Genomic DNA, 26,495 nt, shown 5'->3' on the forward strand with positions numbered 1-26,495 from the left:
AGGGACATGCACAGGAGGTGCTCACGAAAGAGGTGACATTGCAGCAGGGTTTTGAAGGCTGTGTAGGAGTTGGTAGGGAGGGGTGGGAGGAACAAGGGAAGTGAGGCAGTAGTTTTAAAAGTTGGTGGGGAGGCATGGGGGTGATGAGGAGCTGAAGCCAGGAAAGCTGGGAAGGGTCAGATCATAAAGGGTCTTAGGTCCCTGTCAAGGAGTAGACATCTCAGGAGACTCCCCTGGTGCCCCCTCCCCAGACATGACTTTCTCGTGCCTGCAGATGGGAGCTCAGGGGTCAGGAGGCTGCCCCGCTCCCCAGTCCCCCTCCATCCTGGCTCCTCCCTGCCACCTTGGCTGTTGGTGGTGGGAAGAGTGCATGGAGTAAGTTGGCCAAGGCATGTGACAGCCTCAGAGTGACATCGTCAGGATACCCCTCCAAAGTCCCCAGGTCCTGGCTGGAAATACCTTGGGCCGATGAGCCCCGTAGGCTGTCTCTGGCATGCTCTGTGCCGAGGCCAGCCCTCTCTCTCCCTCTTCTCTCTCTTTCTTTCACCATCTGGACAGAAAGCCAATCTGGACACCCTGAAGTCCCTGCGGAATCCGAAGGACCCAGCTCTGCTCCAGCAGTGGGAGAAGCTGCTGAGGGAGCTGGTGGAGGACTGCAAGTAGGAGTGGGGGCCCCGGCTGCGGCGGGCAGGAGCAGGCTGGAGGTCCGGGCGGCAGCCTTCAGGACACCTCCCACAAGCGCCTGTGCAAGCAGGCCGGGCTCCGTTCAGCTCTCTCCCCAGCCTGCGCACATCCACAGCCTCTGCCCTTCCCCCTCAGGGCAACGGCCCTGACTTCCTGTGTCTCGGCTGCCCACGCCCATTCCTCATGCTGCTACCCAACCTGCCCCACCCCCTGCATCCAGGCAAGCGGCCCCCGCACGGCCCTGGGCCCACACTCTTCCTCTGCACCTGCTTCTAGCCAAAAGGTCCTCCTCGGGGCTCAGTTGGGGCTCAGCTGGGGCTCAGCTGGGGCTGGAGGACTCTCCAGCAGCCTCTCCTGGCCCCTGATCCCAGCTCTGGTTGGGCACACACCCCTCCCCCGAGGAGTCCTTGGGCACAGGCCTAGCCCATGGCAGCACTGGGTGGAAGGAAAGGGCTGGATGAGAACCTGGGGCAAGGCCGGTGGTGAATAGGCTGCCTAAGGGAAGCGTGGGTAGGGCTGCCCAGGCCTGGCCGGCAGCACCTGGAACACCATCTCAGGGCTGGGAGGGACACACTGGCCACGGCAGGACCCGAGGTTGGGAGGTGGAAGAGGGGTCCAGCCCACTGCTGCCTGTCCTCCCCCAGGCGCCCTCTGCCCTGCATGACCGATCAGCCCAAAGCCAACATCCTAGACAAGGAGAAGTGGCAGCTCCGGAACCTCCTCCTGAAGGAACTGGCCGAGAAGGCCAAGAACGCCAAGCCCAGGGATATGGTGGCCACGGTGGAGGGCTGGCTGCACCGACTCGACGCTGTGCTCCCCGAGGTGGGTGCCAGCCACGCCAGCTGCCGCGGTGCGGGGCTGGGAGCTGGCCACGCACGCCTGACCTCCGCCCGCCCCACAGCCCCAGATGGGCTTCCCGGACGTGATGATCTGGCTGATGGCCAGGGAGCAGCGAGTGGCCTACGCACGGGTGCCTGCCCACACCATCCTGTTCTCCCCGGCAGGGAGCCTGCACTCCGGCCGCTTCTGTGGCAAGATCCAGTCACTCCTGCTGCAGGTGGGGAGCAGGGAGTTCTCGGGGGGAGGGGGAGAACAGGGCCCTGAACTCCCCAGGGAAGGCCCTGAGGGAGCCTCCCGAGGGCATGGGCTCTTTCTCTCCTGGCCCTTTATGGGGAAGATGGGGTTTAGGTAGAACCCAGACGAAGGCAGGGGCCTGTGGCTGCACGTAGGCTGGCGCCAAGTCCATGTCCTTCACACACGTTCCTCAAGTCCATCTCCGTCATTCTCATGGCCACCATGTGACCCCATCCCTTGTCATCTCTGCCTGGCCAGTGACTGTGTGGCCTCCAAGGTGTTTCCTGCCTATGCAGTGTGGCCACAGGCCCCTGGTAGCAGATGCTGCAAGCTATAAATAAGACTGCCTGGGGACTCTGAACACTGCCCGGCCCTGATCACAGTCTGCCTGCTTCCTGGGAGGCGGGGTGCCTTCCCTCCATCCTCAGAGACACTCTGTGGCTCCCATTGCTTCCTGGAGAAGGTGCACCCCTCCCAGGCCTGGTTGCCCCTCGGGCGTCCCTCGATGCCCCAACCCTCCCTGGCCACCCTGGATTCCTGGCCACATTATGCCTGTCCTTCGCCTTCCCACTGTCGCACAAGGCCTCCCCTGCCCCTTGTGAGTCCTGCAAGGACCACTGAGACTCGAATCCTGGCTTGAGAGACCCTGGCACCACCTTCGATCGGGCCTGGTGGTAACGGTGCCCGCCTCATGGCAGGGTGTGACGAGGCAGGCATACACCCCACATTCAGTGCTTGGCTAGGTGCTGGTCCTTGTAAACACTGAGTGAATGATCTCTGGTCTTAACCGCATCACTGCTATCACCGCCCCACACCCCCGCCCCGTGAAGCCTTGCATTGTCCTTTGCCCCAGCCCTCCCCTACCTCCCTGACACACACGGGGTCTCAGGGTCGAAGCGTCTGCCTGGCATCTCGCATGCTGGCAGGCAGAACTCGGTGTGAGCCACTCTAGGTGTGCGTGCCCCACCCACCCACCCACACCCTTGCCCCGGTGCACTGGCACCCCCTGAGACACCGACCTGCTTCTGGCTCAGTACCCAGAGGGAGAAGGAGAGAAGGACACGGTCCCGGCCCACCTCCGGGTCTGCATGTGGCTCGGGAACGTCATGGACAGCCAGCACCTGCAGCTGCCCCGCCAGGGCAGCATAGTGGTGTATGCCGAGACGGTGAGTGCTTCCCCAAGGCTGGCCCCCACAGAGCCTGGAGTGCAGGGAGCCCAGGTGTGGCTCTGAAAGGCCAGCTCTGAAGCTGGAGGGGTCTGCTGGAGGTGGCAGGCTAGATGCTGGGAGCTCGGGGTCCCTGGTGACAAGCCATCGCCTGACTGCCTCCCCACCCCCAGTATGAGAATCAGGCCAAGTATAAAGACCAGTGGGGGCCGCAGGGGCTGCACCGATGCCCCAACTTCTCAGACGTCACGGGGCACAAGGCCCTCCCCAAGACGAATTTCAAGGCACCCACGGGATGGCACTGGCAAGACAACTGGAAAATAGAGCCTCAGAGGAGGTGAGGTTGGGTGCGCAGGCCCTGAGCCCCATGCCCCCAGGGAGTGCCACACTGCGGGTGACACTGCCTGTCACCCAGGAGGGCCAGTCCACAACAGCCTAGAGTGGGCAGAGTCACGGGCCTGGTCCCTGTGGGCGGGGGTGCTCACGGCAGATGGCCCTTGGTGTCTCTTTTGCCTGGATGCCGGGCCGGTGGGGATGCCAGTAGCAGATGCCCCAGGGCCAGTAAGTTCAGCGAGATGTGCTGGGAACTCGGAGTCTCGCTGCCCCCAGGCTCCTCTTGGACACAGACATCAACAAGAGCCAGGTGCTGGAGGAGGTATACGAGAACCAGGACCGCGATGCCACAGGCGCCTGGGTTCCTGCGGAAATCCCGAACACGGATTTGGTGAGTAGGGCTGAAGCTGCCTCGGGCACCCCCGCCCACAGGGGAGGGAGAGAGAGATGCAGCCAGGTGGGGAGACTTGGAAACCGGCATGACCCAGTGAAAAGAGCTATGAGCTGAGCCCTGCTCCTGCCCCCCTAATGCTGTGGGACCCCTGGGGAGTGCGTCCATCTGCAGGCACCTAGTCCTAGCACTGAACAGTCCCAGATGCAGCCCAGAGATACCTTAAATGAGACAGTAAGAGGGTGGTGGTATAGTACAGTGGTTAAGATGCTGCTTGGGATGCCCACATGCCAGATCCAGAGTGCCTGGGTTCCAATCCTGACTCCTGCCAATGCACACCCGGGGAGGCAGTAGGTGACGGTTCAAGGAGTTGGGTCCCTGACACCCATACGGTAGACCCACATTGAGTTGTGGGCTCGGGCTGTGGCCTGGCCTAACCCCAGCCATTGTAGGCATTGGGGGAGTGAACCAGCAGATGGGAGATTTCTGTCTCTACCTTTCAAATAAATAAAATAAAATTTTAAAAGTGAAAAAGGAAGAGGAACCACGGTGGGAGGCAGCAATACCTTTGTAGGCTTCCTTCAAGGGCAGTGCTTGGCCTGAAGGAGCATCTGGGCCCTAAAGGCGCACTGTCCCGCAGGAATGGCTGTGGTGATGGCAACGCTCTGTGTTGAGCACTGACGTGGTGCTGGTGACAAGGAGGAACTGGACTTTGACTTGTGTTTCATTTTAAGTAACTTAAACATGGCCAGCGCCGTGGCTTAACAGGCTAATCCTCTGCCTTACGGTGCTGACACACTGGGTTCTAGTCCCGGTTGGGGCGCCGGATTCTATCCCGGTTGCCCCTCTTCCAGGCCAGCTCTCTGCTATGGCCCGGGAGGGCAGTGGAGGATGGCCCAAGTGCTTGGGCCCTGCACCTGCATGGGAGACCAGGAGAAGCACCTGGCTCCTGGCTTCGGATCAGCGAGATGCGCTGGCCGCAGCGGCCATTGGAGGGTGAACCAATGGCAAAAAGGAAGACCTTTCTCTCTGTCTCTCTCTCTCACTATCCACTCTGCCTGTCAAAAAGAAAAAAAAAGAAAGAAAGAAAAAAAAAAGTAACTTAAACATAAGCAGGCCCAGGTGGCTGGGGGCCACTGCGTCGGAAAGTGCAGGTCTTAACCCATTGCCAAAGCGTGCTAGCCTCTCCTTTCTCTTTTTTCACAGATTTATTTTATTCATTTGAAAGGCAGAGTTACAGAGAGGGGCGGGGGCGGGGGGAGACACAGAGAGAGATCTTCCATCACTCCTCAAATGTTCACAATGACCAGGGCTGAGCCAGGCTGAAGCCAGGAGCCAGGAGCTTCATCCGGGTCTCCCACATGGGTGCAGGGGTCGAAGCATTTGGGCCATCCTCTGCTGCCTTCCCAGGCACATTAGCAGGGAGCTGGATAGGGAAGTGGAGCAGCTTGAGACTTGAACTGGTGCCCATTTGGGATGCCAGTGTTACAGGCGGCAGCTTAACCCCTATGGTACAGTGCTGGCCTTTTCAACAAGGAGGGAGCACTTTACAGTCCAAACGGGCAAGTCATGAAGGCATATCAGGTAACTACTTGGGTGACATCAGATGTAACAAGTGCTCCCAGGGTGGGAGACCACCAAGGCCACAGGCGGTAGATGAACTGGTGTGTGGGAAGTGAGTTAGGGAAGCCCCTAGCCCGCTCATGGGCCCTTGGCCTTGCCCTCTCTGTCCCCCCAGGATGGACAGCCTGTGGAGGCCCGGGAGAACGTGAAGTGCCCCCCAGGCTGGCACTTTAAGAAGAACTGGACTGTGGAGCTGAACCACGCGGTGGACAGTGAGGGTCAGTCCTCTGCTCAGGGCTGAGGGAAGGAGGGCTTGGGACCTCGGCATGACCACAGCTGCTGGGGGAATTCTGGGCAGGCGGGGGTGTCCCCACCTTCCCACTGCCACAGAGCAGTTAAGCCTGCAGGTGGTATGGGCCCGTATTCCTGCAGGCCCCCCAGCCCCTAGACAGCTAGGCCGCCACCCTCCTGGGGGCCTTAGTGCTCCAAGTCCATCTGCAGGCCTGGCCCAGAGCAAGACTTAACCAATGCCCGTGAATGCGGATTTGGCCCTGGAGCCTGAATTCACCCCCATGATGGCTCCAGATAAGGAGTAATGGGCTGGGAATCTGAAGGCTTAGGCTCAGGACCCGAGTTCTGCTCAGAGCTGTGTGGTCCTGTGTGGGTGGTGGGGCACCACCAAGCCTCACCATCCCTCGTTTGTGCTGGGCAGTCAGGCCCAGGCCATCGCGGTGACCCACTGTGATCATGTCCACCTGCCCAGAGAGAAAGCACCGCCCCTCTGGGACTCATCTTTCTGGCTTACCCATGCCTCCTGGCCTGTAGGCCCCTGGGACTCAGAGGCCATGGTCCAACCCTGCAGGCTGGGAGTATGGAGTGGGGATCCCGCCCTCGGGCATGCCCCGGGTCTGGAGCTCAGTGGAGAAGACCTACCACTCGCGACGTCGCAGGCGCTGGGTGCGTCTGCGCTTCCGGGACCCGGAGAAGCCGAGCCAGGAGCAGGAGACCCTCTCCTTCCTGCAGCAGGTGCGGGGCCTCTGGCCGGGGCACCCAGGGCAGGAGCTGCTTCGGAGCCTCTGTGGGAACACAGCCCTGCTTTCCTCCCCACAGCAGGGCCTGGCCAAGGAGGACGAGGGCTGGGAGTACGGCACCTTTGGCTCCAAGTTCCACCTGGACCCGCAGCCCCACAGCGAGTTCCGCCGCCGCTGCTGGCACCGCAGGCTGGTGCCCAACCACGACAAAGGCATCGCGCCCATCTTCCTCCTGGAGGGCTCTTTGGTAAAAGCTCAGCAGAGGAGGGGATGCCCGCCTCCAGCCCCACCCCCAGAAGCCAGGGCGTGGCCCTGGGAGTATGGGCAGGGGGAGGACTGGGCCTAGCCCTCACACTTGGGAGGATGGTGCCTGTGAGGGCAGAGGGGGTCCTGGGCCCGGCTGGAGGAGCCAGAACAGCACAAGAGCCTCAGTGGGGGCCTTTCTGGGTGCAGGTGAGGGATCTGAAGTTTAATTACAAGAAGGAAGAGGAAAAGCCAGGGGTCTGGGGTCAGTTCAGAGACTCCTGGAGGGAACGCCCCGAGGAACCCCTGCCTGCCAACATGCCCTTCATCTACTGCCTGATTAACAGTGAGCACTGAGCTGGGAGTCCGCACGGGTGGCCCTGAGGGAGTGGGCAGGAGTGGAGGGATCCCGGGGACAGATGGCAGCTGGGGCCCCTCTCTACTCAGAGCCCCACTACTACCAGCTCCTCTGCTACATCTACCAGGCCCGGAACCTGCTTTCCAACCAGATCCTGACATTCCAAGGTAGGACTGTCCCTTGTCCTCCATCCCCCACCCTGGGGCCTGGCAACATGGCTACCCAGCAGGGCAGTGCATGTGGCAAGGAAATGGGGGGCTGTGACAAAGATACGGACCCCTCTCTAAAGCAGCTTATGGCCCTGGTTTGGGGAAAACATGCAGAATCAAAGATCCTGGTGCTGTGGAGTTAGGAAGGGGCACTGAGTGGGCTTAGGTGACCGCTTCACAGAGCCCTGAAAGGTAGAGTACCGATGAGACAAGAAGACAAGACGGGTGATGTGCTTGGGAGCCACGTGTCACCGGTGGTTGGACACAAGAGGAAGGGTGGGGAGGAGGCCCTGGAGGAGACCCATGAAACCTTCAGGTGAGGGGACTCGTGTGCCCCACTACAAGCTGGCCTGTAGTGGCACAGCTTGTAGGAGCCAGCGTAGTGGGTGTGGGAGCTCCAAGGACATCTCCTGGGAGCTGTGTCCCTTGGTCATTGCCACCCACAACAAGAGGCCCACCCACTCACTGCCGCTGTGGAGGGGCAACAGCCCAGACCCTCCTCCCCAGAGCTCATCCATAGGGGCTCTGGCATCCGTCTTGGTGAAGCCCGTATCTCAGCTGTGGTAGGTGTGAATGAAGTGTGCATAGACGGAACTCCACGGCGTCTGTGAGCACTTGGCTGTGGGGCCCGGCCTGGGCATCGGGGGCCCCTGGTCCAGCAGCTACCACAACTGCTACCACAGGAACCTCACTTGACAGCTCCAAGACACGAGTCCCTGCCCACCCCTCCCCAGGGCCCTTCATTCGGGTGATCTTCTTAAACCACAGCCAGCGCACCCAAGCCGCAGGCAGCTCTGCAGCCCCCATTTGGGCCCAGACACTCATCTTCCAGCACCTACTCCTGTACGAGAACCCCCAGGACACCAAAGAGAGCCCACCACTCCTGGTGTTGGAACTGTGGCAACGCGACTCCCAGGTAAGGTGGCCAAGGACCCTCCTGGCCTTGCCGCTGAGGGGTTGGCACTTGAGAGGGAGGCCTGGCGTGCAGAGGGCACCGTGCAAATAGAATGTTGGGTGCTGCCCTGTGCTGGGCAGAAGTGTGGGCGAGGAGCTGGCTCCCTGCTGGCTTGACCGCCATGCTGTGTGAATGTGTCCCCCTCTCCCCCAGGGCAAGGAAAGCTTGTGGGGACGGAGCATGTGGCCCCCAGTGGTCTGGCTGGATCTCCAAGACCGGATCCTGCCCCCTCTGAGGTGGCACCCACTTGTAAAAGACCTGGGGGAGGAAGAGAGTGAGATCTTGGCATCCTGCGAGCTGATCCTGGAGACAGAGGTACTGGGAAACAGGGCCTGGCTGGGAAGGGGAGTGTTCGGTGCCCACTCCCTGTCACCCCCAGCCCCAGGCTTCCCTCAGGAAAGTCCTGGGGCCCAGGAACCAGACCCTGGCTCAGTGATGCCACCTACTCAGCCCCTCCCCCAGCCAGCTCCAGCCCGGCTGAGCCCTCTGAGGAACCTGCTTGAGCTGGGGACAGGGGCCTCATGCTCTGCTCGCCCACCCCCTCTCCCCGTCCAGAAGCTGAGAGAGAAGCAGCTGCCGATCCTGAGTGTCCCCTGGAAGAACGGGGTCTACACACTGCCCAGGAGCATCCAGCCCACGCAGAGGAAGATGGCCATTGAGGTGCGGGTGGTGAGAGGATCGGTGGGGCCCAAGCACCATCCAGAACAGTCTTCTAGGCCTTCCTGACCCCCTGACCCAAAGCTTGGACCCCAAGAAGATACTCTCTGGGAGATGAGGGAGACCAGGGAGAAGTGAACAGAGGCTCTGGCACTGTCAGTGGTCTCACTGCAAATCCCCGCAGGGGGCGGTAGACCAAGGACCAAGGAGCATTTACCACATTTGAGTCTCATGCTGCCATGTGCAGTGGGGACTGCTTTTGAGCGAGAGAAACTCCAAGGCACAGACAGTGGCATTTAGACCCAGTGCTGCCTGGCTCTGAACACCGGGATGTTTTGCACCTCCCTTCTGAGTGTAGCACCGAAGGCTTCATGTTGGAAGCCATGGAATTGGCAAAGGACGCTCACTCAGGCTCTCAGCAGGCCTCCCCAGGACACGACGTCCCAGCGATGTCTGTTCTAAGCTCCCAAGGAGGCCTTCAGGAATAAGGGCCTGGACATTTCCTGGGGTGGCCAGTGTGGGTCGGATGAGAGGGAAACCACAGGCTGCACATCCATGGGGTGACTGAGTCACCGACCTGCGGAGAGGAGGGCTGGGCCCTCAGAGGCAGCCAGCCCCAGGAACTCCCACCTGAGAATGGACGGGAGGCCAGGCGAGGCAGCAGGCGAGGACGGGCCAGTCTAGAGGGCGCCTCTCTCACAAGGCAGGACAGCCTCCAGGCCTTGTGAACCCAGAGTGAGCGAGCTGGGTGGGGGGGTCTTAGCCTCCTCGTTTGGCCCTGCGTGCTCCCGGCTGCACCGCGATCCCCTGGCCGGTGTCCTGTGCCTGGGCCAGGACCCCATTCCCAAGGCGCTGCCTCCCATGCCCCTGTGCTCCTCGGTTCTGGCAGATCCTGGCCTGGGGCCTTCGGGGCATGAAGAAGGTGCGCTACCCCCAGCTCCTGGTGGAGTGTGGGGAAGAGTCCCTAAAGACAGAACCCATCCAGGACTTCCAGACCAACCCCAACTTCCCCGAGCCCATCCTCTTCCTCATGGTGGTAAGAGGCCCGGCGCCAGGGTGGGGGGAGGGGCCGTCCCTGTGGTTAGGGCTGGGGCTCATGCCCCCTGCCCCTTGCTGGGCCGCAGTTCATGCCCACAGAGGAAGCCTACGCGTCGCCCCTCACGGTGAAGGTGGTGGACAATCAGGACTATGGCCAGCAGAGCGTGGTGGGCCAGGCCAACATCGACTTCCTCCAGCCTTATTTCTGTGACCCCTGGGCTCAGGACTACGTCCCCCCGCAGCTGCCAAGTACGGCCCTGGCTCCTTGCCCCTCCCCAGGCCTCTGCAATAAGTCCCTGCCGGGTGTGGGGCACGGCCCTGGCTCCCCTTGGGGTTGGCGTCCCTCCTCCTCCGCCTCCTCCCGAGACTCCCACGGCACTCTCTCCACGCAGCGCTGGCCGAGAGGAAGCACCACCAGGAGGTGAGTTCAGCCTGCGTGCCTGCCTTCTCCTTCACCCTTGCCTGGTACCTGTGGCCTCCGTGGGCAGAGCCCTAACTGTAGCGGGGACACTGAAGCAGTGTGTCTCAGCCTGGCCCCCCACAGGAGTGCTCCCGACAGCATCAACAGCCGATGCTGCCGCAGCAGGTCAGGGTGGCGCTCGAGGGTCTGCATTTCCGAGCCCCTTTGGGTCCAGTCTGTAGCCATGGCAGTGAAGACTGAAAACCACACTTTTTCCTTCTTGCCCTGAGCCTGTTCTTCTTTTTTATTTTATTTAATTTATTTATTTATTTATTTGAGAAGCAGAGTTACAGAGAGAGAGGAGAGAAACAGAGAGAGGGGCCTTCCATCTGCTGGTTCACCCCCCAAATGGCTGCAACAGCTGAAGCTGAGCCGATCCAAAGCCAGGAGCCAGGAGCTTCTTCCCGGTCTCCCACATGGGTGCAGGGGCACAAGCACTTGGGCCATTTTCTGCTGCTTTCCCAGTCCATAGCAGAGAGCTGGATCAGAAGAGGAGCAGCCGGGACTAGAGGCGGAGGCTTAGCCCACTACAGTGTGGGCCCCACCCCCAATCCTATTCTAAGAGCCCTATATTAAAAGGCCCACGTGAAGGGCAGAAGGGAAGTGAGCCCCAGCCTTGACTCCCTCCTATCCAGGTCCGGGCCAGTGATGTGCGAGGAGCCCCAGCTGCCTGGGCACACCTTGCTCACCTTCTGCTTTTCAGATCCTAGAGCACCTCTACAGAAAGTTCTGGTACAAGTCCAGCAAAGACGAGGTGAAGTAGGCTCAATCCCCAGGACAAGGAACCACCTGTCAGTTTAGGGAGGTGTGTGTGGCGGGGGGGCTTCTGCCTGGGGTAGGTGTGGGGCTAGCATTCCCCTCTCCCCTGCCAGGATGAATTTGAGCACGAGGTGGATTGGTGGAGCAAGCTCTTCTGGGCCACAGCAGATGACAGGTCCCTGAAGTACAAGTACAAAGATTACTTCGCCATAAAGGTTTGGAGGCCCCCAGGAGGGGAGAATGCTGGGAGGGATGAGATGCAACCTCCTGGTAGGACAGCCGGCCAAGCCAGCCTTGATTCCTCCAGGAAGGCCAAGTTAGGGGGAGGGTCCGACTTCTACATTGTCTCCCGGGAGACAGTGCACTGTCCACCTAGTCGGCAGCAGGCCGCGCTGCCTGCTGGGGCCGGCTGGGCAGATGCTTTGGAGAAAGTCTCTCTTGATTCCAGGAACGGTCTCCCCAGCAGCCGGGACCCCTCCCCCCCGCACAGGTGTATGACTGTGAACTGGAGGCCGTGCCAGCCTTCCAAGGCCTCCAGGACTTCTGCCAGACCTTTAAACTCTACCAGGAGCAGCCCAAAGTGGATAGCCCTGTGGTAGGGGAGTTCAAGGTATGTGTCCAGCTACCCCAGCTCAGCTGCCCGTCTCCCTGTGCCCCTTCAGTCCCCGGAAGACCCTAATATAAAGCCCTGGCTCGACACGCTCATTGTGAGGATCTGGTTGGGAGGACCTGGCAAGCTTTGGGAGTGGAGGAGCAAAGATTAGTCTACACGGGGACCAGAGAGACCCCCCTTCCCCAGGAAGAGGGAGGGTCCTCTCGTTCCCAGCTCTGGCCTCCCCTGTCTCCCAAGGCTGCAGAGCCTTAGGGAACAAGTTCAAACCTGAAGGAACGGTTGGGCAGAGTGAGTTGCCATCAGCAGAAACCGCGAAGTCACCTAAACAACCTGGGTTTGGGTCCCTTTCCCCAGCACCCCTCGTAAACTCGGCGGTCCCTGCGGGACACCTGTGCTGCACCTGCCTCTCCCGTCCTCCCAGTTCTGCCCCCGGCATCCTCTGCCCAGCTCCCTCTCTCCAGAATTCCGGCCAGCAGCACGTTCCGGAGGGCTTTACGCTGCCAGGCTGGGTCCCTAACGCCCCCTTGTCCCACAGGGCCTTTTCCGCATCTACCCCTTTCCTGAGAATCCAGAGGCCCCCAAGCCCCCGCGCCAGTTCTTGGTGTGGCCCAGTAGAGAGGACTTCCCTCAGCAGTGCTTGGTGCGGGTGTACGTGGTGCGAGGCATCAACCTGCAGCCCCAGGACTACAACGGCCTGGTAAAGAGCAGCCCGGTCCAGCTCCGGTGCCACCCCCACCCCCTGCCCCAAACCCCAGCCTTCCCAGAGTTCCCTGTCTGCTTACCCCCAAATGCCAGCTGCCCCTGCGCTCCATGTGGTGCCGAGGGCTCATTTCTGCCTCACGGCGCCCCGGCCCTGGCCAGGCTGGGCCAACTCCCCATCCTATCTGATCCGCAGTGTGACCCTTACGTGATGGTGAAGCTGGGGGAGACAAAGCTTGGCAGCCGGGACACTTACCGGCCCAACACTCTGGATCCCATCTTCGGCACGTGAGTTGCTCTGACTCAGCCAGTCCCCTCCGCCCGTGCACACCTTGCTGGGCGTCAGCTCCAGCACACGGGCCCCTGCTCTGCTTTGCAGCCTGCAAATTCCTAGCCTGGCGCCTTAGATACACTCGGTGCCCAACAGGCGGGAGATGCACCGAAAGGTGGTCCAGTTCTACCCTCTCTCAAGTTCAGCTACAAGCAGAGGACGGCTGTTGGCAGGAAGCAGCCCATCCCGTGCTCTGTTCTTATTCACCACGCATGAACAAGGGGGCAGACAGTGGTGAGGGCGGCATGGAGACCACGTGGCCCACGCTCTCACCTCCAGGATGTTTGAGCTCACCTGCAACATTCCCCTGGAGAAGGACCTGGAGATCCAGCTGTATGACTTTGACCTCATTTCAGCCGATGATGAGATCGGAACCACAGTCATCGACCTGGAGAACCGCCTCCTGTCTGGCTTTGAAGCTCGCTGTGGGCTCTCCAAATCCTACTGCCAGTGAGTGGGGGCCAGGGCAGGACAAGCATGTGGGGGAGGGGTGGGGTGAGCCCACAGCTCCCATGGGGGAGGCTGGGACCCAGGGCCTGCCTTTCACATATCCCCGCAGGACAGGGCCCTTCCGTTGGCGGGATCAGATGCCCCCCAGCTACCTCCTGGAGCGCCGTGCCAAGCAGAAAGGGCTGCCTCCGCCTTTGTACAGCCCTGAGGAAGACTCTGTCTTATACAACGGGGAAAAATTCAAGCTGGAAAGCTTCGGTGAGACGCTCAGACACAGGTCTCGGCACCACGGAGGCTCCAGACACAAGGGTGGGCAGCACCAGGAAGAGCTCTCCTCAGCCCGAGGGCAGCCCATCCTCTCCCCTCTCCTCCCACAGAAGGCACTGAGTCCACTCCCCAGGCCTGGGGAGGGCGGCTCATGACCTAGGACCCTCTCCTTTCTTCCCTCCCCCACACAGAGCCCAAGCCCCTTCACGTGCCTGGTTTGGGACCCAAGAAAGAACGCCTGGCGCTGTACATCCTGCACACCCAGGGGCTGGTCCCTGAGCACGTGGAGACCCGCACACTGTACAGTGAGAGCCAGCCGGGCATTGACCAGGTTTGAGACCAAACGGCCACTCAGCTCTGGTAGGAGGGGCTGGATCAGGAACTGGGGGTACCCGTCCACCCAGGACATGCCCCAGGTTGGGGGTGGGGGTGGGAGTGGGCCAAGCATTCAGGTACAAGCATGCACAGAAGATGGGCATGTTTTGCACGTCAATAAGCAGGAAGTTCCAATGACGTCACTTAGCAAATTTCAGAGCTGGAAAACCCACTGACAAGAAATGGAGGCCACCTGGCCACACGGGAGGTGCTAAGGAGTCCTACCCAGCACCGCCTCCATCGCCTTGGTCTCTCCCAAGGCGGGGGAGGTGGCCCCTCGGGGGTCAGTGCAGACATTACAGCCCTGGCACTGGCTCTTCATTGCAGGCTGTCTTCTCCAGGGCAAGGAACCCCAAACGCAGGAGTGAAAATCCCCAAAGGCAGCCTAATTACCACCTATCCTCCAGCCACCAGAATGGCTCCGCTCATTCTTCTGATCTCTATTGAGCGGGGTTTTTTTTTTTTTTTTTAAAGCTTTATTTATTTATTTGAAAGGCAGAGTTACAGAGAGGCGTGCAGGGGCGGGCTGGTCTCCCATCCACTGGTTCACTCCTCAGATGGCCACAACGGCCAGAGCTGCGCCGATCCGAAGCCAGGAGCCAGGAGCTTCTTCCCGGTCTCCCACGTGGGTGCAGGGCCCAAGCACTTGGGCCATCTTCTGCTGCTTTCTCAGGCCACAGCAGAGAGCTGGATTGGAAGTAGAGCAACCGGGACTCGAACTGGTACTCATATGGGATGCCAGCACTGCAGGCGGCAGCTTTACCCGATATGCCACGGCGGTGGCCCCATGTTGAGCGGCTTTTGAAAATCCTTCTCATGAAATCACTTTTCTTAAGCACAGTTTCCAAAGAGCAAAATTTAAAGTTAGCTCTGGTTGTCTGGAAGACAGGACGTGATTCTTTTCAGCGTCGGTGGCCCTGCCCTTGGTGCACCGTGTGTATCCTCTCTTCCTTCTCAGACCTCTGCACTAACCTCCTCTCCTTAGGTTGTGCTCACGCAACAAAATCTCCTGGAAATCGTGCAGTTCCCTTACTCAGGGCTGCAAGCTGCTCCATAAGTAAAGGCCCAGTCATACCCAACCTCACTGCTCTGTTCTCCCAGCCAAAAACGGGGGAAAAGGCGGCAGCGGGTGGGTGGTCATCCCCGCCCCCCCAGTGTCGGGAACACACCCTCAGGAGCCCTCAGAACCTGGGCCAGGGTCCTCCGGGGCCAGCCTGCTGAGAACAGAGGCTGGCAACATCCAACCATCTAACCCGTCCTGGCCCTAGGGAAAGGTGCAACTGTGGGTGGACATCTTCCCCAAGAAGCTGGGGCCTCCAGGCCCCCAAGTCGACATCAGCCCCAGAAAGCCTAAATGGTGAGTGGCAGCCATTTTCCCATGCCTGTGTTCCACAGCTCCGCTCTCCCAGGACGCCTCTGTGCTCAGTGCTGAGCTGCAGTAATTCTTTCTCTGCTGGGACTAGAGGAGGCTCCTCGGGCAGCTTCCCTCCCCTGAAGCCCCTGATTCAGCCGGAGCACGGACGGCAGCCCCCGCCCGTGTCCCCTCCCTGAGGCTGCAGCTGGGGCACCAGTCCTCAGCAGAGCCTCAGCGCGCGGCGGCCGCAGGTACGAGCTGCGGTGCATCATCTGGAAGACCGCCAGTGTGGACCTGGTGGACGAGTCACTGACCAGAGAGAAGATGAGTGACATCTACGTCAAAGGGTGAGGCGGGCCAGCCCCTGGGGTCCTGCTGGGGCCACCTCTCCACCACCGACCTGTGCCTGGTGGGAATGGGGACCACACACGGGAGCCACGGGTGAAAGGACTATGGCCACAGGTGGCTGTTCGGGATGGAGAAAGACATGCAGAAGACGGATATCCACTACCACTCCGTGACCGGTGAGGGCAACTTCAACTGGCGGTTCATCTTCACCATGGACTACTTGGCAGCAGAGTGTATGTGCGTGCGGAGCGAGAAGGTAATGGGCCTTTCCCGGGCGCCCTGCCTCAGGGCCCTGCCAGCTGAACAGGACACTAGGACCCGGCCCTCAGGTGGAAACCCTCTTCCTGGACAGTCTGCACTGCAGGGTAGTGGGCTACTTAGGGTCCAACGGAGACCTCAAAGAGGCCAATAACACACTGTCCTGCCACCACCCAGGATTACATATGGAGCCTGGACCCCACGTCAATGAAGTTGCCGGCCCGGCTCATCATCCAGGTCTGGGACAATGACACGTTCACCAGTGACGACTTCCTAGGTGAGGTCCGGGCCCAGGGACTGTGGCCCTGGGACGGGGGGCTCCTTGTTGATGCTGTTTCTCCTGGCACAGGGGTCCTGGAGCTGGATCTGTCCGACATGCCCTTCCCAGCCCCGAGCGCCAAGCAGTGCTCCCTCAGGATGATGGACCCAGACCCCAAGTGGCCCCAGTTCCTTCAGCACAAGCGCTTCTCCCTCTTCAAGAAGAAGATTGTCACTGGCTGGTGGCCTTTCCAGGTCCTTGATGGAGACAAGTGGCGCCAGTCGGTAGGAGCTGGGGAAGGTGTCCGTGGCATAGGACTGCTGTGCCACATAACCTGGCACTAACAGACCGCTGGGGACCTTAGCGACACCCCTTTCCCCTCTGGATCCCGGGAAGAAGTCCTAACCCTCCCTCGCCTCCCTCCACCGGTGATGTTCCCAGGGCAAAGTGAAGATGACTCTGGAGGTCCTGTCACAGAAGGAAGCCTTAATCAAGCCGGCGGGGCGAGGCCAGTCAGAGCCCAACCAGTACCCTACACTCCACCCTCCCCTGTAAGGCCCCTGTGGTTTGCATGGGGTGGTGGCCAGCAGGCCTACAAGCAGAGCAGGGTAACTGCTTCCCACCACACCGCTCGCTGCTGCTGCCATCTGGAGGGGATAGATAGGGCGGAGGCCGGGGGGACACCACGCTGCCTTTGGAAAAAGCAAAGCTCGCCTTTGCTCCAGATTATTAACTTGAGAGTTCTGCCCTCCCTTCCCGCCCTGATACCTCCTCTGCTCACGCACAGACGTCCCGACGCCACTTTCTCGTGGTTGCGATCGCCTATTCAAAACTTCTGCATTGTTTTCTGGAAACGCTACCGCTACAAAATCATAGCCTTCTCAGTCATGTTGGTCATGGTGCTCTTGCTGTTCCACTTTATCTACTCCGCTCCGGTGAGTGGCAACCAAGGGTACAGGGACAAAGGCGCTGGTTCTCGGGGGCTGACCGAGGACAGCACCTCCCGGCTGCTACCTCAGGCCAACTCGATTGTCCTTTCTAGAACTATTTAGCCATGAACTGGATCAAACCTGAAATGCGGCTGTATCCTCCCATTAAAATAGTCAATGTCATCGGTTCACCAAACACCAGCAATGCCAGCTCCACCCTCCTCATCACTGAGAAACCACACCTAGTGGATACAGCAGACCAGGAGTGGCAGCTCGTCCAGGAACCCAAGAATCAGATGGATGACATTTTCCCAGAGCTCCCAGCTGCAGGAGACTAATCCGCTGATTTATCTGCCTTTTCTCCTGCTTCTATCGGCCCTACCCCCAGACTTCCTACCAACTCCCTGTTTCTGTCTCCTAGGGCATTCGAAGAGGCTAGGGGTATTCTGGCTATTGTGCTCAGAAACCACTGCCCCAAGAGCAGAGCTGTAATTTTCCACTGAAATAAACAAGCTTCCTAACAGACGGCCATCTTGTAATTTGGGGTGAAGACGGCAGGAAAGGCTGAAAGCGCCAGCCCTCCAGACCAGACTCGGGGATGGGGAATGGTGTCACTTTACACACTTCCTCTGGTCCACAGGGGCTCTTCACGCCGAGCACCTCTGCCGGCAGAGGGAAAGGGTGACTGGGAGAAAAGAAGTGGCTCATGGGGGTGAGCAGCACGCCAGGGCGGCTGCTCGCATCCACTGTGTGCACGGAAGAGCCACACGGCCGCCCAGGCACCTCCCTCCAGCACAGACCCTGGAGTGCAGCTCCCAGAACACTGTTCACCCCCATTCAAAGAGAACATTTTTCTAGAACAAAATGCAAGAACTGTGGCAAGACATGTAATGCTAGGTCAGGCTGAGTGGTGGTTCCGTTCTTCCCTGCCCTCTTTAAAATGCTTCATGTGGGGCTGGCACTGTGGCACAGTAGGTTAAGCTGGCATCTGTGATGCCGGCTTCCTATATGGGTGCCGGTTTGTTTCCCTGTTGCTCCACTTCTGATCCAATTCCCTGCTATTGGCCTAGAAAAAAGCAGTGCAAGATAGCCCAAGTGCCTGGGCCCCTGAACCCATGTGGGTGACACGATTCTAACTCCTGGCTTCGTCCTGGCCCCGTCCTGGCCCCGTCCTGGCCATTGTGGCCGTCTAGGGAGTGAACCAGTAGATGGAAGATCTCTCTGTGTAACTTTGTCTTTCAAATGATAAACAAAACAAAACAAACAAAACAAAACACCCCTCATGTGTGGGCCAGTGCTGTGGTGCAGAGGGTTAAGCCATTGCCACTGGCAACCTGTATCAGAGTGCCACTTAGAGTTCTGGCTGCTCTGCTTCTGAACTGGCTCCCTGCTAATGCCCCTGGGAAAACAGAAGATGGTCCAAATGCTTGGGCCCCTGCACTTAAGTGGGAGACTCAGATGAAGTTTCTTGTTCTTGGGTGTCAGCCTGGCCCAGAACTGGCAATTGTGGACACTTGGCGAGTGAACTAGCAGATGGAAGATGTCTCTGCCTTTCAAATGAATACATTGTTTAAAAAAAAAAAAAAAAAAGGCTGGCACTGCGGCTCACTAGGCTAATCCTCTGCCTGCAGCGCTGGTATTCCAGGTTCTAGTCCCGGTTGGGGCACCGGTTCTGTCCCGGCTGCTCCTCTTCCAGTCCAGCTCTCTGCTGTGGCCCTGGGAGACAGTGGAGGATGGCCCAAGTGCTTAGGCCCTGTACCCGCATGGGAGACCAGGAGGAAGCACCTGGCTCCTGGCTTCGGATTGGCACAGCGCACTGGCCATAGCACCCATTTGGGGGGTGAACCAGTGGAAGGAAGACCTTTCTGTCTCTCTTTTTCACTAACTCTGCCTGTCCAAAAAAAAAAAGCCTCATCCTCATGTGCTCTTGAGCTAGAATCATAAAAGCCCCCCAAGTTCAATCTCTCTTACCCCACGCCTATGGTGGACGAGACCCTCTCCTCCTGCTCCCCTTCCTTGGCCATCTCAGGATGGCCTCGCATCACAAAGATCCAATCCATCTCCCCTTGAACTCAAAATACACAAAACACCTATCTCCTCTACCAGTCTCCTTGGTCCTAGGCCAAGCTGTGGAGCTGTTTGTCCTCTGGCACCTGGAGCCACTGTCATGGTGAGGATGTTGTTAGAAGGAGGCCTTCAGTCTCCGCCCCACCTCCAGCCCACCTGCACGACAGCAAGACAGCCTGTGCCGCTCGATTGAGCACATGGGAAACAGGAGACCAGAGCCCTGTGCACAGCCACACTCCCCCCACCCTTCTGGGCTGAGCGGAGGGTTTTCCCAACCAGGAGAAGGCACAGCAAGAGTTGATGGCTTGAGGCTCAGGAGACGGGCCTGCGCCTGTCCCTAACCTCACCCCCCAGAAGAAAGGACACTCACTCAGAAGCTCATGTTCGGTTCCATCAGCCATTTTAAGAATTTCCCTTGGGCTACAGAGGTCCACAGGAGAGCTCAGAGTTCCAGGCCCTCCAGGAAGACTCTGGCCGATAACCAATTTGATCACAGGGCAGACACGTGAGCAGCATGTGACCCCTTGTCAGATAAGGCAGTAGAGTAAGGACTGACACGCAGAGGACTCGGGCTTGTTGTTCCACGACCACAAGCTCTTCCAGGCACAGATGATGAGGATCTATTGCTCCCAGACTTGCAACAGGACAACAGCAGCTGTTTCTTCTCCATCAAGAAAAAAGAAGCCAGATTTCCTCTTTGGGAAGTGTCCAAGCCCAGGTGATAGGAAGGAAGCTTCCTTACACTTCAGCACGCAAACGGGATTCCGAAAATCATGATCAACACACAGCATGCAGCTAGGCAGGCTCCAGGGCGTCCTGAAACATCTCCACGTGGTCAGACCACATGGCCGACGCTGCTTTCAGTGTCCAATGTGGAGCTGGTCAGTTTCACAGTTAATCTCGTGGCGTCCACAAAGTCCTCCAAGTTTCTTGATATGCACACACTGAATTCCAGCCAACCTTGACCGAAGACCGGAAGATCTAAATAGAAAGGTTGCAGACCCGCCATCAGACCTAAGCCCCCGCTACAGAGCAGCAGCTGGAGTCGTGAGCCAAGCAGAAATCCCTAGGGCCCCTATGAGGCTCAGTTTGCACTGCAGCCCAGGCCCCAGCACAGAGGTATCCAAATGTCTGTCCCAGCTCAGGTTGCACATGGAGAGGATGATGAATGGCAGGAGGGAGGATGGTGAGGCAGGGAAGCAGCTCCCGTCCAGATCCTTGGGTGGATGCAGCTCGGGCAAAACACAAACCAACGCCTGGATGTTTACAAGGTATGCGAGTTATCGATTTTCTATTGTTTATGGATTGAAAAGTGAAGCAGAGGGGCCCTAGGAATCCAAGGTGGCCTGGGCTATCAAATTCTGTTCTGTGGTTTTAGCATCAGAACAGCATACGTTCTCTCCATGCCTCCTCTCCCCAAAGTGGAGGGACTGCAGGGAAAGGCACATCACAGCAGCATTGCCCTGGGGTGGGTGGCTTCCTGGACCAGAGTCAGATGTCTCAGTGGGTGACCACTGGGCCGCTCGATCCCTGCATCCGAAGCTCCAGTGACAGAACATAGCCCTGAGCGCTGCTGGAGACCGGAGAAGACCTGCAAGGCTGCGTGCTCAGGCCAGCTCCTGCTCTTCCTACACCTCATGGTGACAATCACAGACGTGACGGTGGCAGGAGGGCTCAGTAGAAGCGCTTTCGGCTCTGTTCCTGCCATTTGTTGTACAGTATGATACCAATGACAATGGCAAACACAGAGAACACCAGAGAGAAGAAGACGATGAGGAAGAGGGCCAGGCCACTCAGGGGCGGCAGCGGGGCTGTCACTGAGGAAGCAAGAGAGAAGCAGGTCAGAAATGGGGGGCCCTGCAGTGCAGCAGCAACCTACAAGCCGGCCAGTCCCGTCTCTGATGCCCACTTCTGGGGAGCCAGAGCTCACACGCTCCCTTTTCCCCTGCTGCGCCTGCGTAACATGAGGACAAGTGGAAAGCAGGTGCAGTGCAAGGACAGCGCCCTGCAAGCTGTGAGACCTCACACATCACCGCAGCCTCCTCCCTGCCCATGGCCATTTCCCAGAATGCCCTGTGCTCACTCTCAGGCAGCTTCATATTGTCCACGGAGGGCAAGAACACATCTCGATGCAGCTTCTCCTCTTCTGGGGTTCTCTCCACTGTCAGCTCAAACAACTTCAAGGAAATGACGTCATGATTATCTAGACAAAAGGAATGACAAGCAATCTCAGAGAGGGGTATCTTGGAGTCAGTATCTCGGGCCAAGCCTCGGATCAACAGTTAACTAGCACTGACACTGTAAAAAATAATCCGAGGGGCCAGCACTGTGGTGCAGTTGCCCATATCAGAGGGCCGGTTTGAGTTCTGGCTGCTCTGTTTCAGATCCAACTTCCTGTTACTGTGCCTGGGAAAGCTGTGGAGGATAGCCCAAGCACTTGGGCCCCTGCCACCCACGTGGGAGACTACAGTGGAGTTCCTGGCTCCTGGCTTTTCAGTCTGGCCCAGAGCTGGCCACTGTGGCTATCTGGGGTGTGAACCAGCAGACAGAAGATCTCTTTCTCTCTCCCTCTCTCTGTTTCTCCTCCTCTCTCTGTCACTATGCCTTTCAAATAAATAAGTAAATTTAAAAGAAAGAAAGACAACAAAACCGGAGCCTCTATGTTTTCATCTAAGGATGGGCAATGGGGCATATTTCATCTTTTTTCATATTTCAGTTTTATCAATACACATGTATTACTGTGTAATTTTAAAATTTAGAAGCAACAGAAATTAAATCTCATATCATATGTAAAACCTTCTAGCACAGTGAGAAGAGGCACAGGTGATGTAGCTTCCTGTCAGTGAAGACCTCCCCATCTCCCACCCCCAGACACACATGCAGCCACGCAGGACAGGGAAGGGGCTCCTGGCAGCTATCTAACGAGCCACTACAGAGCACAGTTACTGACACAGAACACACTGCCTCCTGCACCAGGCCTACGTCCTGGCAGCTCCTTTCAATTTTTTTTTTTTTTTAAAGAGTTATTTATTTGAAAGGCAGAGCTACAGAGGCAGAGGCAGAGAGAGAAAGGTCTTCCATCTGCTGGTCCACTCCTCAGACAGCCTCAATGGCTGAAGGTGCACAGATCTGAAGCCAGGAGCCTCTTTAGGGTTTCCCACGGGGGCAGAGACCCTAGAATTAGGCCATCTTCTACTGCTTTCCCAGGCCACAGCAGAGAGCTTATCGGAAGTGGAGCAGCCAGGTCTCAAACTGGCGCCCATATGGGATGCTGGCACTGAAGGTGGTGGCTTTACCTGCTACACCACAGTGTCAGCCCCTCCTTTTAATTCTGACTCTGAATCTCCCTAATAATTATCAGAGAAGGGATCAAGAAATTAGAAACTGGGTTTTTCTCTTTCTTTTTATAGTGTCACTATAAACTCACAGATGTAAACATACTTCATGTGTGTCAGTGCACTGATGCTCAACTCAACCCATCTTTGTCAGGTGGAGCCTAGTCAACCTGGCTCCTGAATCCTTTCACAGGAGCCAAGAAGGTTCTGATAATTCCCGTGCTTTTCTGGGGTTCTTATATTTCAGGTCTCAGATTTGGGCATTAGCCATGTCTCAAGGAATGCCATGTCTCATTCCTTCGAGCAGGAGTTGGTATTCAGAGACCACACAACTGGGGCCAGCACTGTGGCGCAATGGGTTAACGCCCTGACCTGAAACGCCAGCATCCCATATGGGCACCAGTTCGAGATCCCGCTGCTCCACTTCTTATCGAGCTGTCTGCTATGGCCCGGGATAGCAGTAGAAGATGGCCCAAGTCCTTGGGCCCCTGCACCCACGTGGGAGACCCAGGTAAAGTTCCTGGCTCCTGGCTTCAGCCTGGCCCAGCCCTGGGCATTGCAGTCATTTGGGGAATGGATCACAGGATACAAGAATTCTTTCTTTCTCTGTCTCTCCCTCTCTGTAACAATGTCAAATAAATAAATAAAACAAAAACAATGGCTGGAGCTGATGAGCGGTTGCCTAGTCCAGATAGTATTTACCTTTCCATTTTGTCACATGAAAGTTCTATTCCAAACCAGCTTTATCCATAATAAATAACGTTCAATTCCCTGTTTCCAAAAGACGTTACAATTGAGAGCAAAGCAAGGAGGAGAATAAGCATTTAAAGAGAAACTCCAAATCAGGCATGAATTGGAAAAGAAATCAGAGGAGACTTATGAATAAGAAGAACCAGGCACTGTCAATGCCACCTAAGTAAGGAAGACAGGAATTTCATAGTTAAATGAGTTGAAGAAGGGACAAGGACAGAGCACTGAATATGGCAAAGGAATAGCAGTGCTCCCAGGAGAACAATGCTAACAAGGCAGAGCACTTGGGTGCAAGTGTGGCAGGGCAGGAGGTGGATGGACAGAGAATGAAAACACCTGGCCACCCTGCACATCCAACGTCTTGCCAAACAGGAGAGTCCAGGGGTCAGTTAGGAGAGGGATGGCAGAGCAGGGAAAAGTTTTGTTAAGAGGAGGGAAACTGGGCACACCAGGAGGTGAGGAGGGGCCTTGCCAGAAGAAAGGGAGCCACAAATGTGCAAGTAAACAAGACACAGACTGGCAGAGCTGGCTTCCAGAGAGCCCACTTCTGCTTTCTGGTAGCACCAACCTTCCCCCTGAGACAAGTGAACTAGGAAAGCCTGGGCTGGGTCAATATGGGTGAGAGTACAGGAGGACTCTCTGGTGAGCTCTGCTCATCTGGCTCTCTCCTGTGACAGGCCTGACTAGGGAGTAGGCATGGACAGGAGGCCTCAGCGCAAATGATGAGTGCCCATTGCTGTACCCGAGAGATCCCCAGTGATGGAGGAGGTGCCGAAGTAGTAGCCCCGGGGCAGCCGGACCCCAGGCACCTCAATGCAGTCCCTCCACTCATGCTTGCCGTCGATATCCATCATTATCTAGAATTAAAAGAAAAGATAAGTCAGGGCCATCCCGCAAGAGCCAAGCAGCCACACTGCCAGGTGGTCCAGGCCAAGCACTCACCGTCAGATGCCTCTTGACATAGCGAATCACAAGGAAGGTGTCATAATGCAGGTTGCGGACGATGGCTGTGCAGCCCCCCAGCTCTGTAGGCCGCCCGTCTCGCTCATGGTCGTAGCTGAGGGAGCCGTTGTTCACCATGGCTGAGATGTAGGGGAACACCCGCTGGGAAGCAGGGAAGGAAAGGCAGAGACAGTGAGAAGGGCGTTTGGGAACACATGCACACGTGCACACAGACCGCCACTCTGCCTCACCATTAGCAGACCCTGAGCACTCACATTCAGATGGTCACTCAAGGGACACGGGCCCAGGAAGGGACATACTTGTCCTCAGTAGTTGTCTTTGCTCCCAGTCCAGGATGGGCCCGAGATGGCCCCTGTAAGACTCTGGGGTCTGACTCGCCTCCTCTCAGGGATCACCACTCGGTGCCTGCATACTGCTCAATATTTGGAGGTTCCCTTTTATGCACCTATACCAGCTTCCCAATGGCTATGGAAGTTCTTGGAGAAAAACATCATTTATCACGTTTCTTAGAAATATCTCCACTTCAACCCCATCCCTTCCCTGCTAAGGTGTTTTGCACACAGTAGGTACTTTGAAAATACCTGTGTGACCAGCAGGGATACCGTTTCATTCAGGATAGCACTTGTCAAATTCTAAAACCCTGTAAGTATACGCCATTCCAGATGGACGAGGACCCCTAAGGAATACTGCCACAACCGGACTGCTGCAAGGGCTCATCCAGCCTCACTGACGGTTCCTCATCCAGACTTCCCAGCCCACCTAAGGCTCATGCACACAGAACTTCTCCCAGTAATAACACTAAGAGGACAAGGTTCTCCCTCCACAGGAAGAGAACTGAACATTGCCTCATAGCCACTCATTTTCCCTCTGACTTCAGAGGCCCTCTGTCTCCAGCAGAGTTGTAGGAGCACATTCTTCCTGAGGAACTAACAGTTGCAGACAAGCCCAGTGCCAAGGCGGAGCAGACAGGCAGAGTGCAGACAGGAGAGGGTACATGAGGCATGCCACTCTTCTGATGAATTCCCCATTATCCCAGATGGTCAACATGCAAGGTGGAGATGCAGTTGAGACCAGAGACCGGGGACTCCAGAGACAACAGCCACGTGGATTCTAAGCAGCAACAAATGTTGGGTGGACACAGGGCAGTAAGGGAGGGCCACGGTGGGTCAAGAATTGAGTACCTGGACTCCTGGAGAATATCGCCTCTTCTGGGCCTGAGAGGGTCCAGCAGGTTATTATAAACAAGAGAGGGCACAGAAGACAGGAGAGCAAGTCAGAAAGAAACAGCAACAGAAGAGCTGTGACCCAGGCTGTGATGGATGAGCAAATCAATCTAACAACCCAACCTAAATCCCCAAACAGCCCATGGAGAGCATTCAGCAATTCCGTTCACCCCGCAAACTCATGCAAAACTGAATACACAAGTGCTTGTCCATTTTTTCTAAGAACAGGCTCTTCGGATTCTCAAAGGAGTCCAACGGGAAGACCTCTCCAATCCATGGAGGGTCTCCGAAGCTTAAAGAAGGAGCTTCATAAAACCCACAGAATGACACTGGCCAGGCAGGCCCCACTTAGGTCTCTGGGAGTCAAGGCTCAAGCTACATGTCTACACTTAGATTCCTGTATTTCCATAGCAAACAGAGAGACAAACAGGGCCAAATTCTTCCAAATTAAAGATGTCTTTTACTGCCCAGGATCTCAGGATTTAGCTCTCACCCAAAGACAAAAATCCTACCACTCACGAGACCATGAAATTAACTAATCCAAAGGGATCATTTACCCTCTAATTGAGTCTTATGGATATAAATTTCCAAACAACTGTTGTCATTCTAACCTACAACACGTGGGCAAGGAAGCAGCTCTGTGGGAGCCTAGCAGCACACAGATTTACAAAAATCATCAAATTCACATGGATTTGACTTTGTTCCAGAAAACTGCCACAGTTCTTAGTTACTATCCATAGGAGCTACTACAGAAGCACAACTCAGGCCTGTCCAATAGGAGGGGTGGGCGAGAGTGTGACCCCAAGGCATTCACTCCTCTGATACTCAGCACCTGATAACAGCCAGACACTGTTCCAGAAGCTGGGGATCCGGTGGTAAACAATACGGACAGGTAGGTGTCTGCACCCACAGAGTGGGCAGTAGATTGGAAGAGAGAAACAACAAAAAGGCACACAGAATTACTGCAGAGAGTGGCAAATACTATGATGAAAACAACCACAGGATACAGCAGAGAAGGACGAGGGAACCTCTGTCTGAGGCAGCATCTGAGCTGAGACCCAAGGAATTCGAGAAGCCCACTAAAATGTCTGGGGCACAAGAAGGGTGAGGCTGGCACAGTCAAGGAACCAGAAGGCAAGAGCTGTGTCTGAGACCAGCTAGTGAGGACAAGACTGGAGTGAGGTGAGGCAGGAGCCACAGCACAGTGGCCTCAGGGAGCCCAGGGAGGAGTCGGTGCCCTTGAGCAGTGCCCTAGCTGTGCGTCACCTGTGTCACAGGCAGCACGTATCCAGGACAGCCGCAAGCGTGGAACGACCGGCGGAAGATCAAATCACTGTGAAATTACTCTTCTGC

The 26,495-nt window shown here is 57.3% G+C and overlaps 2 protein-coding genes across 19 annotated transcripts in view; one reads left to right on the top strand and one right to left on the bottom strand.

Moving 5' to 3' along the window:
* FER1L5 (fer-1 like family member 5) overlaps nt 1-22,536 on the top strand; it is a 71,956-nt gene extending 49,420 nt beyond the window's left edge. For 7 of the 16 annotated variants that reach the window (XM_062209898.1, XM_062209899.1, XM_062209897.1 and 4 more), the window contains 33 exons: nt 559-659; nt 1,329-1,506; nt 1,586-1,741; nt 2,793-2,924; nt 3,098-3,261; nt 3,534-3,648; nt 5,387-5,489; nt 6,074-6,237; nt 6,322-6,489; nt 6,696-6,831; nt 6,933-7,010; nt 7,787-7,968; nt 8,161-8,322; nt 8,563-8,667; nt 9,554-9,700; nt 9,789-9,951; nt 10,095-10,123; nt 10,866-10,916; nt 11,035-11,136; nt 11,412-11,531; nt 12,070-12,231; nt 12,430-12,521; nt 12,844-13,014; nt 13,124-13,272; nt 13,473-13,612; nt 14,925-15,013; nt 15,262-15,357; nt 15,473-15,614; nt 15,794-15,893; nt 15,966-16,159; nt 16,317-16,426; nt 16,663-16,810; nt 16,918-17,320. In XM_062209898.1, the coding sequence (XP_062065882.1) occupies nt 559-659; nt 1,329-1,506; nt 1,586-1,741; nt 2,793-2,924; nt 3,098-3,261; nt 3,534-3,648; nt 5,387-5,489; nt 6,074-6,237; nt 6,322-6,489; nt 6,696-6,831; nt 6,933-7,010; nt 7,787-7,968; nt 8,161-8,322; nt 8,563-8,667; nt 9,554-9,700; nt 9,789-9,951; nt 10,095-10,123; nt 10,866-10,916; nt 11,035-11,136; nt 11,412-11,531; nt 12,070-12,231; nt 12,430-12,521; nt 12,844-13,014; nt 13,124-13,272; nt 13,473-13,612; nt 14,925-15,013; nt 15,262-15,357; nt 15,473-15,614; nt 15,794-15,893; nt 15,966-16,159; nt 16,317-16,426; nt 16,663-16,810; nt 16,918-17,142 (4,374 nt within the window). In that variant the 3' untranslated portion in view covers nt 17,143-17,320. Of the gene's footprint in view, nt 1-558; nt 660-1,328; nt 1,507-1,585; nt 1,742-2,792; nt 2,925-3,097; nt 3,262-3,533; nt 3,649-5,386; nt 5,490-6,073; nt 6,238-6,321; nt 6,490-6,695; nt 6,832-6,932; nt 7,011-7,786; nt 7,969-8,160; nt 8,323-8,562; nt 8,668-9,553; nt 9,701-9,788; nt 9,952-10,094; nt 10,124-10,865; nt 10,917-11,034; nt 11,137-11,411; nt 11,532-12,069; nt 12,232-12,429; nt 12,522-12,843; nt 13,015-13,097; nt 13,273-13,472; nt 13,642-14,924; nt 15,209-15,261; nt 15,358-15,472; nt 15,615-15,793; nt 15,894-15,965; nt 16,160-16,316; nt 16,427-16,662; nt 16,811-16,917; nt 17,321-22,513 lie in introns of those variants that run through there. The other 9 variants (XM_062209901.1, XM_062209900.1, XM_062209907.1 and 6 more) reach the window with 9 other exon arrangements.
* The window catches only part of LMAN2L (lectin, mannose binding 2 like), a 29,980-nt gene continuing 22,713 nt past the window's right edge, over nt 19,229-26,495 (bottom strand). The window contains exons 5-9 of one of the 3 annotated variants that reach the window (XM_062209916.1): nt 25,101-25,133; nt 23,899-24,060; nt 23,699-23,813; nt 20,955-21,074; nt 19,230-20,688 (exon numbers count right to left, since the gene is read on the bottom strand). In XM_062209916.1, the coding sequence (XP_062065900.1) occupies nt 20,546-20,688; nt 20,955-21,074; nt 23,699-23,813; nt 23,899-24,060; nt 25,101-25,133 (573 nt within the window). In that variant the 3' untranslated portion in view covers nt 19,230-20,545. Of the gene's footprint in view, nt 20,689-20,954; nt 21,075-23,698; nt 23,814-23,898; nt 24,061-25,100; nt 25,134-26,495 lie in introns of all 3 variants that reach the window. The other 2 variants (XM_062209915.1, XM_062209914.1) reach the window with 2 other exon arrangements.

This window comes from Lepus europaeus, chromosome 13 (assembly GCF_033115175.1).
Source record: "Lepus europaeus isolate LE1 chromosome 13, mLepTim1.pri, whole genome shotgun sequence".
NCBI lineage: Eukaryota > Metazoa > Chordata > Mammalia > Lagomorpha > Leporidae > Lepus > Lepus europaeus.